Source organism: Drosophila melanogaster, chromosome 3L (assembly GCF_000001215.4).
Source record: "Drosophila melanogaster chromosome 3L".
NCBI classification, from domain to species: domain Eukaryota; kingdom Metazoa; phylum Arthropoda; class Insecta; order Diptera; family Drosophilidae; genus Drosophila; species Drosophila melanogaster.
The window spans coordinates 21806150-21824582 of record NT_037436.4 but is presented as its reverse complement, the minus strand read 5'-3'; the positions used below and the strand labels follow the sequence as shown (position 1 = coordinate 21824582).

Sequence of the window (18433 nt, the reverse complement as noted above, 5' to 3'; positions counted from 1 at the left end):
GAGTATATATTACATCTTAACACAGCTAAACATTCTTTATTGAACAAATAAATCCAAAGTTATATGAACACAATTTAAATCTAACCAACGAATTTGGCGATTAATTGTGTTTAAATCTATACACTTTCTGATCGCGAGTTTTTATCTTGTAACACGTTAAAATATATACATATATTCTTAATTCGAAAGCTGATTTAAGAGACTAAGAGCCGAACAGCCATTTACTACAAATCTAAATCAGATATTAATAACACCAGGAACTCACAAAATACATAGATCGAAGTGGAATACATATAATTTACATACAACTAAGATATTATATTCCGACATCATCGACTGATGAGATAGCTCTCTGACTAAAGACTTGCCCGCACTTAGTGGACCGTATGAGGCAACACCAAATCTTGGAATTTTAAACATTAAACTAATAGATCACACAAGTCTGTACATTCAGGTAGGGTGAGCCCAGGCTCGGCGCCACTTCAGCGATAGAGCCGCACCTGCTGCTTGAGATCCTGGTCGCTTATTCGGTCCTGGAGGTTCAATTCCGCCTCCTGTTTGCGCAGGAGCTCAAAGATGGCCGCCAGCTGCTCGCGCTCTATTCGGCGCTCCTCCTCGATTTGGCTGGGAGTCAGGGTCTTCTCCATCTTATGCTGGAGCCTCTTGGCCTTGAGCTGGCCCATCAGGTGGTTGTAGCTGTGCTCGGGCAGCTGTTCCTCGATTAGCTCAACTTCGCTTTCGGTGGAGTTCTCTTCGTAGGCCTCGTCATCGTCGGTTTCCTCCCCTTGCGGAGTCCGTGACTCGGAATCCTCCTCATCGCGCGGCTCGTCGGCCCCCAGGCCCTCGTCCTCCAGTTCCTGCAAGATAATGTAAGGAAATATTCCAGGAGACGTCTACTTCTTCCGGCAAAAACACCCACGCCTTTGTCCTTGAAGATGTTGGCGAAGTAGAAGGCGACCAAAACGCACAGCAGAAGGGTGACCAGCGCTACCGAGTAGTGGCCTGGTAGTCCAAGAAAGAGAACATCCAGCGAAGGCAGAAAATCCTGCATTTCGAACTCTTTTTGCTATTTGTTGTGACTGAGTTCACTATTCTTGTTTTTCTTGGGGCGCAGTGTGGCCGTTAGCTGCGAACGAAATATTGCCAAGCAGCGCTAAGCGGATTTTCAAAAGGTTTTTTTTTTAATATTTTATATATTGGAAAAGTGAAGTACCTAATCCAACTTTGTTTAGTAAACTAACACTAAACGCATACATTTTAACAATCAAGAAATGGTAAATTACAAAATGCTTTAATATCGATGAAATCCACGCAGTAGTAGATCATCACATCATTTAAATAAATATTCTTAAGTCTATTGGCTGATGTTCATAGCAGATGTGTCCGAGCTCACATCTGCAATGTGGAATGAGGCATCTTCGGCGGGCATGTCATCCTCATCGGTGTACAATCGGCGTAGGCGCTCCTTATAGCTTTTAAAGTATAAGGGTTATTAAATTCGGAATGCATGAACAAATTAGGGCGTCTTACAGTTCGCTATCAGGATTATTGGCTTGATTTCGGCACTTGTCCAACTTTTTCTCGATGGCCTTGACCTTCTCCCGATCGGGCTGCTGATATTGCTTCACCATTATGCGAATTTCTGTCGGGAAAAAGGCATGTAGGGCTGGGCGCACCATCTCACAGCACAAACTTACTTCGCACGGCATCTATGAGTCCGGGTAGCTTCTCCCTGGCGGAGACAAACAGAAGATCCGTCACATAGCTATCGAGATTCTCTTGCTCTCTGCTGGCCGCGTGGAGGACGGCAGCCAATGCAATTTGCGAAGGCGTATGCAGAAGACAGGCATCCGAGTAGTACGTGGAATCAATGAAACTATCAATATGTGGCCGCAGACGATCTGGATTCTGCATATTGCTGCGAGTCTGAAACAAACCAATATGAACGAAACAATCTGGAGAGCAAATGTGAATATATATCGCACTTTTATATCTATCAGGAAACCCTCGATGGGTCTGAACGGATTGTGTATGGTGAGGTAGTAGTTGAGCTGTCCAATCAGCAGTAATTCATTGGACAACACTATGTCGGTGGCCTTGTTCCTGTCGCCCTTGATGTTGTTTACGAACTGGTTGATGGACACGTTGAACTCCTCAACTTTGCAGGCAACGAACACGCATGTGGCTCTGAAAAGGTTTATACATTTTTAGAATGTTTTGCTTTTCAGCTGGGTGTTTGCTGCTCTCAGGTGAGCGTTCCTACAGAATCTCCTTGGGGTGATAGTCCATGGGGGAGTTGTTCAGATAGAACCGCTTGAAGTAGTGGAAGGCCGTGCCCACAACGCACTTGGGCATCGTCGGTTCGAAGCGGCGGCAGAAATCGAACAGGTAGATCTCGTACTGCTTCAGCAACAGGCGCTCCTCCGCCGACGTGAGAAAGTGCTCATTGAGGTCGCGACCCTGCGCCTCCTCCTCGTGCGACTCGATGTACTTGCTGTTCTGCTCCACGCGGAACTCCATGAGCTGGCCCTCATTGGCGAATGTCCAGGACCTCTTTTGCGAGCTCACAGGATACATCTTGCTCAGCTGCCGGCGAATTTATGCCGATTCGAAACTCAGACACCCTGCATGGTGTTACCGATTGCGGGACGGAGAAAAATACCAGTTGTGAAAAAATATTAGGGTGATTCGTACAATAGTCACTTTTATTTCATTGGAAATCAGAAGCGCAAGATTGGCAAAAATTGAGAACGTATAACTAACTGTATGGGCTATGATTTAATCAATAAGTGAACACGTTTTAATACAGCTACAAGTTCGAGTATAATTTTAGTAGGGAAAACATCATTTATTTTGGTTTTAGTTCTAAAATATTTATTAAATATAAATCAAAAATAACTTTTTATCAATCTTCTTGTATTAAAAATCTAGTTTCAAATTTAAATAACTACAATCATCTTTTTAGGCCCGAATACATTTCATACAGAATGCATTCCATTTTAAATATTTCATATTTCAAGAAAATTACCTATGCCCATTCAACGTACAAGTTATAGGAATAATAAATTAATAGTTATTAAAGCTGGATCAAAAATAAATTAAAGAGTTAAAGGAAACGAAGGCAGATGTTTAAAGTGACGTACTTATATGAACATACAGTATGTATGTATGTATATACAACAAAGTTGAATTTATGGACCCAGTTAACAGTTTCCTTTTTTCTTGGCCGAATTTCTGAACGCACGTGCTACGCATTTTTTAACTTTGAGGTGCCTGCAGCATCAGTCGGCTCAGAGTTGAATTAATATTGTTTTGCTTTTGTTTTTGCAATTGGGTCACTTAAATCTGCGGACGTGAAAACAGCGGAACAGTAGCGGGAATTACTCTTTCGTTTTTGAACGGCAATAATCCTTTAAATAATCGTTTCTGTACAATTATAGTTTCTTAATTCATTTTGTGAAATTAATCGTAAGAATACAATGGTTATCCCAGGATATAGCGTTTTTTGTTGGGAATACCTTTCAGAGAATATTTTGATTTTAGTCTGTAGTGTGCAACAGAGACATTCGTGACCATATAAAGGATATATATTCTTGATCAGTATCAGCAGCCGAGTTCACATACATATATCCGTTCGTCAGTTTCTACGCAAACAAGTCATTTAAATCTGAAGCAATCTGCTGGCAGTATGTATATTATATACTATTATAGCAAAGACACTAGAATTATTTGAGTGTCTTTGATTATAGTATGAATATTATATAAGATTGAACGGGACGGATCTGACCACTATATGATAAATCTGCTATAGGAATTATTACCTTCGCTGTATTTATTCATATGTATATGTATGACTACGTTTTGACTAACGTTTTATTATTCGTACCAGAAATGTGGCAAATTATACTTGACTTCCCTTTTTGGTTCTATAAACTTTAAAGAAATTTTTACCATTCGGAAATAAGATTGTGGCTAAGGGTATTCTTAATAGTGGTTAAACTAACTATATTTACTTTTACTTTAGGTGATGTAATATATATTGCATTAATTCTGTAGTATGCATTTATTTAACTGCGTTCTCCTTATTTTCCATATCATGCCCTAATTGGCAATAGTGCCTAAGTTGGCTCACAACTCTTAAAAGTCTTAATTTTGTATTTACTTGAGCTACCAAAAGACATTCAATTGCTTGGTAACTCCGAAGCCTAAAGATCAATCGAGTGTAAGGCATATCGAGTACTTTGTATGCAGGAGCTGCCTTCTGTGGCAATAAAATTGCAATTAATTTTTATTGACAACTCTGAACTCCTGTTGTATCGTCTGGTTGGTGATCTTTTCGCGACTTCTCAGTAATTTCACAAGGTAAAGAGTGTTTTTGTCTCGAACTGTAATGCTGCTAAACGGATCTTTCAGAGCATCTTTATTTGGCATCTTAACACAAATTGGCAACCAATTAAATTACTAATTATATATATATTTATTTTCATAATATTGATTTTACTTCTTACTCATGAGATCTACGATGCTAAATTAAGCCTTAGTTCAATGCTCTATGACAGAAATTATATGAAAGTGTGTTAAGTGAAATGTCATGATCCTTATTATTTGATATCCAACTCTGGCAATCGCAAGATTTTCATCTCACCGAATTCAGCACTTGTTAGGATATTTTATTAAACTCAATCCCCAAATGTGTGGCCCACTATTACAGCTTAGCCGCTAGCAATAACTGACTCGGGTTTGGGCCCAATTCCCTCCTACAGGCCAACTGGCTCAGTGGGAAGTTTATGCGCGTGCGCGACACACAGACAGACGATCTGGGATGAGATGGATGGCCGTCGGCGGGACTGACTGAATGCTTGACTGACTGCCTAACTGACCGACTGACGGACTGAGTGACTGACAGTCGGCTGGCCTCAGCTTATCGTCAGTTTCTAGTTACGGATACAAAAGGAAGCTCGGCGCTGGGCGTACTTAAAATTCAATTGAATCTTGAATTATTGCATTGAATTTCATTGTTTGTAAATGCTCGCCCGCTGAGTATGTATCGGATTGTAAACTGATTTCATTTTCTCCCTGTGCCATAGATTTATTTATTTTTTCATTTTATCGAATGCTTCAAGTTCAGCCGTCGTAAATCGACTCAAATGTTATGATTATTATTGGAGCAGGTATTGTATTACATAAATTTGGGTGGTCTCTGTTTTTCGACCGATCTAAGACGCTGCGATGGATTTCGTTTACCTTATCGTTATCCCTTCATGCCAGATGCTTTCCAGAGATCCGTAGATCTCTATCGATCTCTACGGAGCGACACCAATAAAACTCATTGCGAAAGTATCTGCAACAAGCATCTACACAAGTGGGTACTTGTATCTCGGCGCCCCACTCCCCATCACCGTGCATAAATGCATTTTAAAAGCATATTGAGCACGCGAGTCGATGTTTCATGCTCACGATCTCCAGTCTCCCATTTTCATCCCCCCGCCTTGGATCTTGGATTCCCTGCAATTCGCTGGGGGTATTATTCCTGCTTAGCAGCTACTGTTTTCGCAGCTAATTGTGCGTGTGTCGTGCGATTATTCAGCTTTGTATCTCACTTTGTGCGCTGCTCTCGGGGGGCGTGTTCCCAAAGATACTCTCCCGAACACACCGATGTAGACGTACACCTATCGGATAGACGTGTGAATTGCCATTCGAGAGTTTCACAGCCAATCAAGAGTTATGTCTTCGTATATATGCACGCCTCGGAGTGTGAGTGATGGCCAAGCGTAAGTGGAATGAAGTGTTTAAGGTGCATAAATCAGCAAAGATGGGTAGACGGCCGCCGATATGAGATGGCCTTTTCGTGGTATGTCTCGCTTAAAAGGGTGGTATATAATCAATATGACATCAACCTTGAGTGAACAGCGCAATTTTTATCTCATTTGTTGATTCGACTACGTTTCCTTAGTCAATTGTTGGGCTTCTATTTGCTTGTTCCCAATGTATTTCATTGCTATTGCATTTTAAATAAGACTTTGTTTTATTTGTATTTTTTTGCCATTTAATAACGTAGTTGATTCACTCGTTTGTTGATATACTTACATGCACTGTTTTTTCGTTATGAAATCCCCGCGCGTTCGTTTCCTAATTCATTTGTTTTGGACTCTATTTCCCGTTCCAGCCGAAACCCTCCTGTTGCGCTGATATAAACTTGTGTCATCTGTCTTGGCCTGTCATAATTACATTTATATAGTCAACATCTAGGTAGCCTGACATTTGGGAATATGTTAGCCCGCACTGTTACGCAATGAATAAAGCATTGACTGGCCAGGACTTTCTGCTCCATCTTGATGGATATACACATAAACACAGACGGAGTGACAGTTGAATTGAACGTACATATATATATATATATTGAAATGTACTTGTATGCTGAACAAATTTTTGCTTCAGATGGGCAGGAAAAGTTTGCTCATGTGTCAATGGAATGAAGCTTTTTACGTCAGGCTCCAGAGGAAGAAATGTACCGACTTTTCATTGCAATTTTGTAGGTTAAAACAACACAGAAGACCGACTACTGAAGCTAAGAAGAAGCAATAAAATTTTGTTTTTTTCTACACATTTTTATTTGATTCCTCATTTACATTTTAATATTCTTAACTTTCTAAGAAAATAAATAATTTAAAAATAATAAAACAAACAAAAGGTCAATACGAGAACAACACTCTAAATTAATATTCTCTATCTTAGTCTTAAAGAATTCCTATATATAAGTTAAGAAAACAATGAAAATATAATCAAAGTAAATTGGGCTAATTATTATATGATACATATATTAAGTTAATAAACATAATTATTTTAGGGTTGCTTAAGGTCATTGAGCTGTAGTTATAAATAATAATATGGATATTTGTACATCATTTTTACTGGCACCAAAATGTTTAATGTCTTTCGGCATTTTAAAATATTTATTGTTTTTGAATTGATGGGTTCGCTTATGCTTGTTGTAGTTTTGTTTCAAGTAGGTGGGAAATTACAACAATTTTTAAATATTTACTGATTTACTGGTTTGCTATGTATGTTTGTAACAGTAACGTTGATTTCCCAAAAGTAATCATACATTTACTAGTCAGCAGAAGTAATGTCACCGGAAATCATAATGAAACCCATCTAACCCATCTCCCAAGTTGATTAAATACTTTTTACAAACCTTAGCCTATGGTTTTCGAAATTGTTTTGGCACGCGAGCGAATTCTCCGGCAATCACGAGATAATCTTAGCCTGTCAACGTTTGTGACCTCACCAGGGTGAGATCAAGGGGCGTGGACTTTCGGACGAAGTTTGTCGATTCCCCCAAACAGTGGCTCGCCGCAGCAGGCTCACTTAAACTCGGACTATTGGAGTTGTGGGCCATCGGACTGGCAGGGTCTGCTCGGGATCTAAAGGACAGATCGATGGGCTCTTCGAGCTCAGGACTGCTGGTCGTCGGAAACAGCAGCTCAGCCTTAAACTGATCCTTGAAAATGGGCAGCTGTGGAACTCCGGCGGCGAGCAGCACAGGTGGCAGGTGGCTGAATGGGGCAAATGAACTGTACAGCGGCTCCGAGTGACTGCGAAAGATCTCGAGCAGCTCCTGGTGGCGCTGCCGCTGCATATCAGCATCCGGCTCCGAGGTGGCCGGAAAGTTCGGATGCCGCAGATCCAGCTTGGGCAGGCTGGTGGCGTTGGTGGATGATGGTGTTGCGATCTGGCCACCGAGGACGCTGGTGACACCATCTTCGTTGGGATCTCCCGCCGAAGATGCTCCTGAATCGCTGGGAGTGTTGCTGAGGCGGGAATCGAGCTTTAACTGCCGCTGGTGGTGGAGCTTTGCCGCTTGCAGGAATGACGGAGAGGCGCCGCCACCGATTCCCGTGCCCACTGCCGCACCCTCGATTCTGGGTGATGTCGTGGCCGTGGCTGACTTGATGCAGGGATTGGTCTTGTCCTGATAGGTTTGCCGCGCCTGGTTACTGGCCTGCTGTAATCGCGCCAGCTGCTCCAGACTCGCACTGCTCACTCCGCCTCCTGATCCGCTTCCCACGGAGCTCCCTCCACCGAGGCCCGACGTCGTCTGCTGCTCCTGCAACAGACAATGGATCTTGAACCAGTTGGACCGGCGACCGTAGCGGGAGCCACTCTTGGACATCCCGACCAGGAGGCACTTGCGCAGGCGGCACGCCTTGCAGGCCGTGCGGTTCTTCTTGTTGATCACGCAATCTCCGTTGTGCTTACATCCTGCAATCGCCGCTATGTTGTTGTAAGTACGACCGAAAAAGGACTGCGGAGGAAAACATTTTTTGGAGAACATGAGTAACTTATTTTCTTTATGATAACAGGAAGAAAAGTTGAATCGTTACGCTATTTATTAAATTTGTATATATATCATAAGGATCCCTAGACGAGTCAATCTGACCCTATCAACCTCAAGTTATAAGATCTATTTGGAGGCGTAGGCGCAGCTTAAGGTTGATTCAGAAGATTCCTACGCCCATTTAAACTCTCAAAAACCGATTAAAACTGTCACACCCATATTTTTGAAAAATGTTTTCATTTTTGCCAACTTTTATCCATATGCCAAAAAAATTGTGCGCCCTCAAAAGCGCACACACACGACCACCATATTTAAAAAGGCTTTTACTTCATATTTTACTGGTCAATTTCTAACGATATGGAATCAGAATTTTGAAATTTCTCCCACGCTCTTCTACTACACGAGTAACGGGTATCTGATAGTCGAAAGTCCCGAGGCAGTCTGAGATCTCTCTCGATTAATTTGTTCATTTTTATTTGGCGTTTTAAATTTTTAAAATATATGTTTTGGATAACTCGTTATTCACCCAATAATGCCCTTACTAAAATCAAATTAAATAATGTCAAGAAATATCTCATTTTTCGGTTGTAAATCCAAGTGAGAACGTTTTTCCAAAACTGAAGAAAGTCTATATCAAATAATTCACTTAGCACTTCTCACAATTGGTTATTCATTACTCCATTGTTTTCTCCTATTTGCACCTGTCGATGTAGTGCTCCACCCATTGAACTTGCTGAAGTTACAAAATATGCGTCAATAATTTGGCCAACTACTTGCGAGACAGCGCGTATTGTGAAGATAAGAAAAATAAACTGCTCTTCGTGCTCCATTTAACGTAAAACAGCTGGCTGCCTTTGTTTTGGAGCCGTGCCAACTCACCTTGGAGCTGGAAAACTTGCCCCCAGTTGATTTTGAAGTTCAACTTTGAGTGGTGTTTGATGGGTGTCTGGGCCTTTTGTTCCTATTGCGCTGACTCATCTAATATGCATGTAATTCTTATTTGATTGACTGCAGTTCACAATTGTGTGCGCCTTGGGGCTTACCTAGCTCTATATACGGATCCATCACCCTTCCCCTGCGGACTGCTCTGAATTTTGCACTTTTTCCCATGCTACTTGAAGGGTAGCCGTGTATTGTGCCCTCTGCGCACACGTATCTACTTATAGTCAATTAAAAATCGATTATTTTTTCGAATTGAATTTTAATTACAGTAATAATGTTTTCGATTTCGCTTTGTGTAAAAGTAAAGCCCAAAATCGAGATCATTTTTTGCACATCTTGTCTACGAAATGTGCGAAATCGCATCTCTACAGTTTCTCACAATTGTCACAAATGAATTATATAAAATATCGATTTGGGTTGCCGTTCCGACATAGTAACGAACTCACCTTGCAGCCTTCACATGTAAATGCCCCAAAATGAAAACCAGCCGCCGGCTCGCCGCACACTTTGCACAGCTGGTTCATCTGCAACAAAAAGATCATAAGTTAATAATCCATTTGATATTAAATGAACCAAAATGTGCTTATAAATTAAAACATTTCATATCGTGTACAACATTTTAAATAACTTTCAATTTCGACTGGATTTACATGTTCTGGGTCTCATTTTTAAAAGTGTATCTGATATTGTTATGTATTTATATGTTCGTCCTTTTGAATGAATGAAAGAGTCTCAGATTATTAAAGGGTTTAATGTTATGTATGGTTTGGTTCGTCATCATTAAGAGGATTACAGAGAACTGCATTTGAATAATCTAGAATAACGAAGGAAATAAATTTCGTATTCAATTCATTTTCCGACTGTCCTTGTGTAGCTATATTCGTTTGATTTTGATCAAATTAAAACCGATGTTGTACATTGTCAAAAATTCCGTACATTCCGAATTAAAACACTTTAAGATCAAAAACAACGAAATTATTTTTTTTATATATTTTTCGAATATTTCTATTGGAACAACGAGATGTCTGATTTAAAATATCATTATAATCATTGCTTCATATTCGATACCATCAGATTTAATAGCTTTATAGCTTTTTACTGTCATCAAAAATGTTGCAGATATAAACAAACAGTTAACTTATAAAATACATTGTACAACACAAGGCAAGAGAGTCGAGTCTCTCGACTATTAGATACCCGATACTTAGCTTGTAGGAGTGCAAACGACAAAGTTCAACTTTGTTTCGCAAATCGATACAAAAGACAATTGGAAAGACATATAATAATATTAAAAAATATTAAAACATCTTTCAAAAGTGTGGGCGTGTTTATGGGCGGTTTGTGGGCATTGGAGTAGGCGTAACAACATCAGTCTATGTCTCTGGAATCTGCATGATTAATCTCAACTTTCTATCTTTTATAGTATCTGGGAATCGTGGCGGTCATACGGACGGAAAGACGGACATGGCCCTATCCTCTTAATCTACGAGAGGATCGGGCCTAACGAATGTTAATGGTGTCTTTAAAATGTATGAATGTTTTGGGTATGGGCTTAGCTACGAAATCCCAGAAATTGTTTGTCATTTTGTAAGGTGCACTCTCAACTCACAATTTAAGTAAATATCAAAATTTAGGTGAATTTCACATTATTAGTTTGAGCAATATGTGGCTACTATCCCATCCAATGCGTTGCAATGCGCGCCTAGTTGAAAAGTCCACTTCTGGCGACCTCTTCTCGATTGTCCTTGTTATTGATGGTGCCTATTTCCAAAGGCACTTTCTTTGGGTTGTGTTCCAGCAAGGAGGCTAGGAGGAACCATTGGCCATCATCGGACAAGCTCAGCTGAGATCGAGACGAGGCCACGGCCATGTCCATAAGAAGAGCCATGAAACCACGCCAAGAAGCATCAGACCAGAGGAGGAAGGGGAAGTCCAGCGGTAAAGCAGCAGCATGCATAACCGATGACCCACTGCGTTTCTCTTTATTTTATTCTTTTTTCGCAATTTTGCCTTTTTATTTCGCTACAGGTCGTGGATAGAAATTGAGGTATGCAGCGACCGGTTTGGGCTTGCACCATCAAAGTTTCGGTCGCGGCAATGTCAGAAGACCATGCACCTCGTCTTCCCTTCTCGTTCGCCCGAGAACCCCTCTCCCTTTTCCCGGGAAGACTCTTTCACACATCTAATGCAATGTACTACAGTGACTTGTTTTGCTAGCCCATAAAGCCTAAGGTCAAGCGAGAAAAGATACGGCGAAGCGCAAATAAAATATCTGCGAAAATCTTGCGTCAACTACTTAAAGAGCATGAAGAATCCGAGGGAGGGATCAATTTTGTCATGGATATACAATATAAATTCTTAAACACATTTGTGCGCTAATAATGTATTCCATGGAGGCCTTAGCTGCCACTTTTGGGGAAATACGGGCCACAAATGGCCAGACTTCTTCGTCCATAACTTGTATAGTTTATTATATTATAATATAGTATAGTATATTATTTTATGATGAAGAAACAGAAACATATAAACTGTTTAAGAGATAATATATATAATAAATAAATCGTGAAGTCCAATACAAGGATAATAAAATTATATGAACTATGTGATCAAGCAATTCAAAAACAAATGGTAGGATAATGAAATTTAACTTTTACTTGTTAGTCGTCAGAAGGGAAATTTTAAATAATTAATTACATTTATACAGAACCTTTTTAAAGAGAGAAACATTTATTTAAAAAAAAAAAGTAAAACGGATACATTTTTGATTAAATCTGATTATTCTTTTTAGTATTGTTACTGTTATTATTATTATTATTATTATTATTATTATTATTATTATTATTATTATTATTATTATTATTATTATTATTATTATTATTATTATTATTATTATTATTATTATTGTTATTATTATAATTATTATTATTATTATTATTATTATTATTATTATTATCATTAATATTATTATTAATATAATATTATATATTATATATTATATAATATAATATTAATATTATAAATATTATTATTATTATTATTATTGTTCTTATTATTATTATTATTATTATTATAATTATTATTGTTATTATTAATATTATTATTATTATCATTATTTTTATTAATATTATAATAAGAATAATTAATATTTTTATTATTTTAAGTATTGTTATCATAAATAAAAATCAAGTATTTACGTGCGGCTCTGTAACCATCAGGATCTTCGTAATTCTCGTTGGCCCTTTTGAGAACCAGAACTGCCACAGAACGCCCTGACTCCCTCCAATGACAGCCAGCTAGCAAGCTTAAGTGCTCCCCAGAGTTTTCCCAGTCTGGATATTTTCCGGACCAGGGATGCAAGTGGCAGGGAGCTGCTCCGCGAAATGCGCCCAGCAGGTGGTGTGGCCACAACGTGATGCTGCTTCTGTGATAATGGTTGGCCCCGTCCAAAGCCCGCCGGCTGCCAGATCCGGAGCTGGCCTGCCAATGCTCGGCACTTTGCATATAAACGCTCGCTAATGGACACCAAAGGTGACAGCAGAGCGCTGCTAAATTGGCAAACATTAAATTTGCACCTTCACAGCAAGCGAGCCATCGACCGCGAAACCGTGACAATTTTCGGCACAGCGGTGCACTTTTTCAGAAAGCAGGAAAATCATCGAGGAGATCTTCCATCTCTGGGTCCCAAAGACTCAGAACCGCAGTTCGTGGTGGAGCTGGAGTGGTAAGCCAGATTGCACTCAGCTAGAAAGAAGATCTCTGAATGGAGGAGTTTTGGGGAAATGGATTCATAAGCATCGTGTTAGCCGAAAAATGAGTATAATTACATCAAATAGGTGCATTTACCTTCGACATTGGGAACAACCTATATTACTGCTGCACTGCTTTCATAAATAAGCACTCATAAAACTAAATATTTATGCACTTAATATGCATAGAAGTGCTGTAAATTGCAATACATCTCGCCGTACCTGAACTTCGTAGATAAAGAACCAAAAAGTCAAAAATCATTTCGATCCTTATTGAGAAACCCGATTGAAATCCAATTGAGCGGCACGCTCGAGCTATAAACTTGCAGATCCCTATCCGCAGGCGGCATCTCAATCTTTTTGGCTTTATCACGACGACAACGACCAAGGCCACTGATCCACGTAACCGGGCGCATATTTGAGAGTCTTGTTCTTGGGGCATCTTTAGGACCCCTTTAAGTCAGCGCATAGAAGTAGTAGATGTCATGGAGGAGTACATAATTCCCATGCTTCGAGCTAATTACAAGTCCTCAAGCCGAGCCCAAATTTAAGGTGAATGCAATGCTTAGGTCCGATGGCCAGTTCGATTTGTGGGAAAACAATGAGTAGACGAGAGTTGTGCCAAAGACATTCTAGTGTCTTTGGTTGTGCCAATTCGAAATATTTGACTCTGCAGGTTCCTTTCAAATTTAAAAACAGAATCCCCATTGTTCATTTCTGAGTGTATATCGAACCGAACAGATCAGACCAGATATAGGAACGATCTTGGCTGTCAGACTTATCGATTAAGCCAAGATTAATGTTACACATTGGGCAGAAACAGACAATTAATTAGAAACCTAAACTGCTACAGAAACTACAACTGTATATTGATCGCAAGCCAAGTGGAGGAGATTGTTCGGATCTAATCTATGGAGATCTGCAGATGAACTCGATGGGGACAAGTTCAGAGCGGCTTAGACAATAAGAACCAGATCAGTTGGTCGCTGCCACATTCTCAACAAGCTCATCAACTCGCTGTTGACAGAGCTGAAAAAAAGTGGGCAGAACGTTGGACTTCTCTCAATAGGAATAATAAACAAGGTCCCAAAAAAATGTGTCCTTTAAAGCAAACAAAATGATGGACAATGCCAAATCTGATAAAGGCAACAGAGGGAGAAAAGGTGTTCAAACAAGCAAACCACGATTGTCTCAAATATTTTGAAGCCGCTACAAAATAGAACAAGAATCAAGAACACAGCCCACTGAACCGAACCCCGGAGCATTGACACAATCTGCAATCCAAATCCAAGTCCAAGCCCTAACCCAAACCCAAACCCAAGCCCAAACCCTTCCTACACCCGAATCGCCTTCCATCTCGCGCACAATTGCCGGTAATATGCTTTATTATTAGCCCTGCCAACCACTGGAGACGGACATTCGCAGTATGCAAATCCACTCAGCAGTCACACGCTCTAGTTTGAATTGTCTGCTTCCGCAATTCTTGATCTGCGATCCTCCATCCTCCATCCTCCATCCTCCATCCTCCATCCTCCATCCTCCATCCTCCATCCTCCATCCTTGATCCTTCTTCCTTCGCGATCGAGGATCCACGATCCAGTCGCTTCAGGCTGCCCCTGGCCCTTTTCTGCTTGATTGCCGACAGCAGTTGGACAATTAAATGTTTGAATATCTCCCATCTTTGTCCATTCGCAGCCCCTATTGTAGAAATTTCTTGACACTTATCGCACAAAAGGCAATAACATTATTAATGAGCATGTCAATGAGCTTCTTTTGTCTTCACCATTACACTTTTTCTGGTTCTCCTTGGTCCTCCTTAGTGGTGTGAGTACGAACTCATGGGAGTTAAGCTTGGTCCTTGATAGCTGGGGATAGTTGGGCCATTTCTTCGCAACAGATTTGTCTTTTTATTGTTGGTTTTTTGTTTTGATTTTAATAGTTTGTACTAAGTATTTCAATTATTGCTAAAAATATTATTAAATTGTATAATTTCAGTCTTTAATTGGTTTGGTTTTTATAATGCAATTGTTTTCGGTATTAATCTTTTATTTGCGATTTATTTTGACTTACAACAACCATCCGACAAATTTATGGAAATTATGCAAAATGGTTTTTATTCAATTAAGCCTTTAATATATATATTGCTTGTATTTATCTATTGTTTTAGCGTTTGAATTATGTGTCCAGCATCTCAACTTGTTGTTGTCTCATTAATTCAATGAATAAATGTTTTATTTATTCTCTTAATATGTTTTGTTTGTCAGCAGGGAGACTTAGCCATTTTTTAATAGCATAAGCTCATATACAACAAAATCTTACCTTTTCCAGATCATATATTTCCACAACAGCATAAATTCGATGTTTTTACCAACTCACTATTTATTTATTTTTTCCTCTTTAGATGTTAATTTTTCCAGTTTTTTTTTTAACTTCACACACTGGGATACGTTTGAATGAAAATCAACTGATTATATCAAACACACTCTTCACATGACACCTTAAATCCGAATTATCGCTGATGATATAGCGACGGCTTTCGAAGGAGATTTCAGCAATCACGTGGCGCACATAGTGCCGAAAAACTTCGCGATCGGTCGGATATAATGCGATTGCGAGAGCGAGAGAACAGCGAAAGCCTGACTGACGGTGCTTGGCAGCGTAGCGTCCATCCGAGACTAAATCGTCGCCGTCGTTCTGAGCGCCAAACAGACTCGAACTGGCAGCGCGGCCCTGGCCTCAAAGATCATCTTACCCCAGCAGCAGCAGCATCTGCAGCGCGGCAGCACGAACAGCAGCACTAACAGCAACAGCAGCGGCAACAAGACAACAAAGCGCACGCGTCGCTAGATTGTGTGCGTGCGTTTGCAACAGTGGCAGGGCACGGCGAAACTTAACTGTTAATCGGCGGCCGTCGCTGCAGGAAATCCTGTTTGGCAAACAGCTGCTGTGGCGAATGGTGCGCGTGCTCCGTTCTGCCGGTTTAACAGCAATGTTATGGCGGTAAGATCTGTTGACTGAACTGTTAACGAAACAAGATTTGTTATTTTCGGGAGAATTTTAAAACAATTATATTAAATATATATTATTAAATAATATATTAAAGATATTATTGACAAGTTAGTACCCTGAAAAAATGCAGTTTTTTGTTTCTACAACGCTAACTGAAATAAGTCAAAACGCATTTATGTATATTAAGAGTGCTAACATTTTTCTCCAAGTGCACCCTGCTACCGACCTCGCTTCGAACATGTTTGCTGTACGTTTCCAGCTCGGTTCGCGACTCTCCGCTCTCCGTAAATGTTAAAGCGTCGCATCTTCTGAGAGCTGAACTGTGGTTGGCTGTTGGCACCGGCACGATCTCCAAGCGTTTCGTTCGTTTCCATTGAATACTGTGTCGATGCGGTTGGCTGTTGGCTGATGTCTTTTTACCCCCGTTTGACTCTACACACGGTACTGTTATCATTTGAGTGTATTGGCCGCGAGAGTGTTGGCCCTGGTTTGCTTCGTTGTGCATGTGCATCCAATTGAACTCGTATTGGACGACTAATGTGGCAAGGAGGTGGGCACTTAATGCCCGGCGATCAGTGTAAACAAACATTGGGAGAAACCAAGAAAACATCAGAGGTTATTTGTGGCTTGACCTGCAAAATGGAGAAAACAAGTTCGCCTCCCTAGTCTTTCGTATATTTAAATATTTTTATGTGAATCTTTGTCGGATTGATAACGATTGGAGATGACCACATGGAAAACATATGCATAGATGTTGGTTTATTCTATCTGGGGGCACTGCAGAATTCTTTTAGGTTGAATACAAAATTCTGCCACTAATGGTATATATAAAGCTATATTCTTGTGAGCGTAAATAAAATAAAAGTTGCATGAGATTGTTTAACAAGGAATCAATTTTATTAGGGCTAAATGGTATCCATTTAAATACATTCGATACGGTACTTCAACAACAATTGCAAAATAATCAATGCTAGTTCTGTGCTGCTTAAATCGGATTGCCACCAGGCGCAAAATTGCCAGTGGAACAATCAACGCGTTTCCATATGTCTAATTGAATTCTCCTGTCATAAGCATGATCAGATGACTGCCTTCGTGCGCCGAGATGCCCACTAAAGTGATCCCCGGGCATTTGACCAGTCGTTGTCTGTCCCTCCATCTCAACTCATCTCAGCTCAGACTTAGACTCAGGCTCAGGCTCAGGCTCAGACTCCCGGCTTCTGTCACTTGGTGATGATGATGATTTCATTTTAATAACACCACTGGACGGAAGAAGAGTGCCACGGCGGAGATCGTTTAATACTCTGCATTCGCCGCGGCCGTGTCAACACCACTTGACGGAGTAACAAGGAAGCGCAACACTCTAAAACGACGTGTAATTTATCACAGCCAAAAGCATTTAGCCATGAACTGGAACGGAGACTCCGATTGCGACTGCAACTGAATCTGGCTAGTTTCTTGGAGTAGTTTCCTCTGGCTCTGCCTGTCAGTATAGTTGTCGTCATAATCTGCCAAGTGGCGATGCAGCTCCTGGAGCTGCTGCGGTGCAATTTGGTCGTCATATTAAAATTTCTTCAGCTCGTGGGCAATCTGAAATTTTCCCTCCGCTCTCTCCAAATTTTTAATTAAGTTTGGGCCTTGGCAACGGGCGCATGCGTATCTCGCCTGCTTGCGTGCTCATCTCTCAACTCGGTGATGAGTTGGGGCATTAGCTTAGATGGCTGCCCATATTTATTAGAGCGCAATCTGCCTCAAATTGTGGCCACTTGAAGCGATACGGAGCGGAGAGCAAGAAACTTTAATCTAATTATGAACAGAGTTGGTTGGCTTACTTTCAAGACGGACTTAAACAAATTGTACTCAGGATATAGAATTTCCCGAATTTTAATTCTATCAATAAGAGATTTGGAAGATATACTTTTTAAATCACTTTTAAAATTAACTAAATCGCTAGGAAATTGTAAATGCCAATGATGCACCAAATCTTCAACAAGTAATTGTTTTTTTGTTTTTGGCAAGTTCATATTGTTGTTAGTTAAGCTTTACACAAATTTAATTTAAATTTATTACTTACATTTTAAAGTTTTCTATTTAAATAAAGCTTAAGGATCAACTCAGTAAAGTGACTTTTTCCCACTACAAATTTTCAGTGAAAACTTCAGTCAAGCCAATCGGAGATTGGCAAACACTTGAACAGGTCTGTTTTGTGCGCTGGCATGGCCAAATACAAATTGGCCATGGCCAAAAAACCAGACGAATCTGCGAAAGAAATCGCTGCGAGGCACACACAAAATAGGCGACAAATCTTCCAAAGCTGACTTGAGGCCGGAATGCCAGAGGATTGAAGACATTTGGCGACATGCGATCGATGCCAAATCGATCCAGATACAGATACTTTAAA

General features: G+C 40.2%; 4 protein-coding genes across 6 annotated transcripts, besides 2 other annotated features; 1 reads left to right on the top strand and 3 right to left on the bottom strand.

The window, feature by feature from the left end:
• Nucleotides 1-11: 11 nt before the first annotated feature.
• On the bottom strand, nucleotides 12-1122 carry CG7407 (uncharacterized protein). Its single transcript, NM_141107.5, has 2 exons — nucleotides 920-1122; nucleotides 12-857 (listed from the first exon to the last, which is right to left on the bottom strand). Exons 1-2 carry the CDS (start codon nucleotides 1049-1051, stop codon nucleotides 483-485), a joined length of 507 nt encoding a protein of 168 aa, NP_649364.1. The 5' UTR covers nucleotides 1052-1122; the 3' UTR covers nucleotides 12-482.
• A 151-nt stretch (nucleotides 1123-1273) lies between these two features.
• CycH (Cyclin H) lies at nucleotides 1274-2586 on the bottom strand. The gene is made up of 5 exons (NM_079483.3): nucleotides 2264-2586; nucleotides 1986-2187; nucleotides 1698-1926; nucleotides 1531-1642; nucleotides 1274-1472 (listed from the first exon to the last, which is right to left on the bottom strand). The coding sequence occupies exons 1-5, from the start codon at nucleotides 2575-2577 to the stop codon at nucleotides 1355-1357; spliced, it is 975 nt and encodes a 324-aa protein (NP_524207.1). The 5' UTR covers nucleotides 2578-2586; the 3' UTR covers nucleotides 1274-1354.
• A 1125-nt stretch (nucleotides 2587-3711) lies between these two features.
• Nucleotides 3712-3742: a mobile genetic element.
• A 3240-nt stretch (nucleotides 3743-6982) lies between these two features.
• eg (eagle) lies at nucleotides 6983-15880 on the bottom strand. 3 transcript variants are annotated; one of them, NM_168938.2, is made up of 3 exons: nucleotides 15779-15880; nucleotides 9727-9804; nucleotides 6983-8305 (listed from the first exon to the last, which is right to left on the bottom strand). In NM_168938.2, the coding sequence occupies exons 2-3, from the start codon at nucleotides 9802-9804 to the stop codon at nucleotides 7262-7264; spliced, it is 1122 nt and encodes a 373-aa protein (NP_730689.1). In that variant the 5' UTR covers nucleotides 15779-15880; the 3' UTR covers nucleotides 6983-7261. The 3 variants fall into 3 exon arrangements, with proteins under 3 accessions (NP_730689.1, NP_524206.1, NP_001262193.1); NM_079482.4 differs by lacking the exon at nucleotides 15779-15880 and adding an exon at nucleotides 15346-15744; NM_001275264.1 differs by lacking the exons at nucleotides 9727-9804; nucleotides 15779-15880 and adding an exon at nucleotides 9040-9170.
• Nucleotides 10452-10749: a mobile genetic element.
• CG43895 (uncharacterized protein) lies at nucleotides 10885-11578 on the top strand. Its single transcript, NM_001275265.1, has 2 exons — nucleotides 10885-11218; nucleotides 11309-11578. Exon 2 carries the CDS (start codon nucleotides 11330-11332, stop codon nucleotides 11495-11497), a length of 168 nt encoding a protein of 55 aa, NP_001262194.1. The 5' UTR covers nucleotides 10885-11218; nucleotides 11309-11329; the 3' UTR covers nucleotides 11498-11578.
• Nucleotides 15881-18433: the final 2553 nt, after the last annotated feature.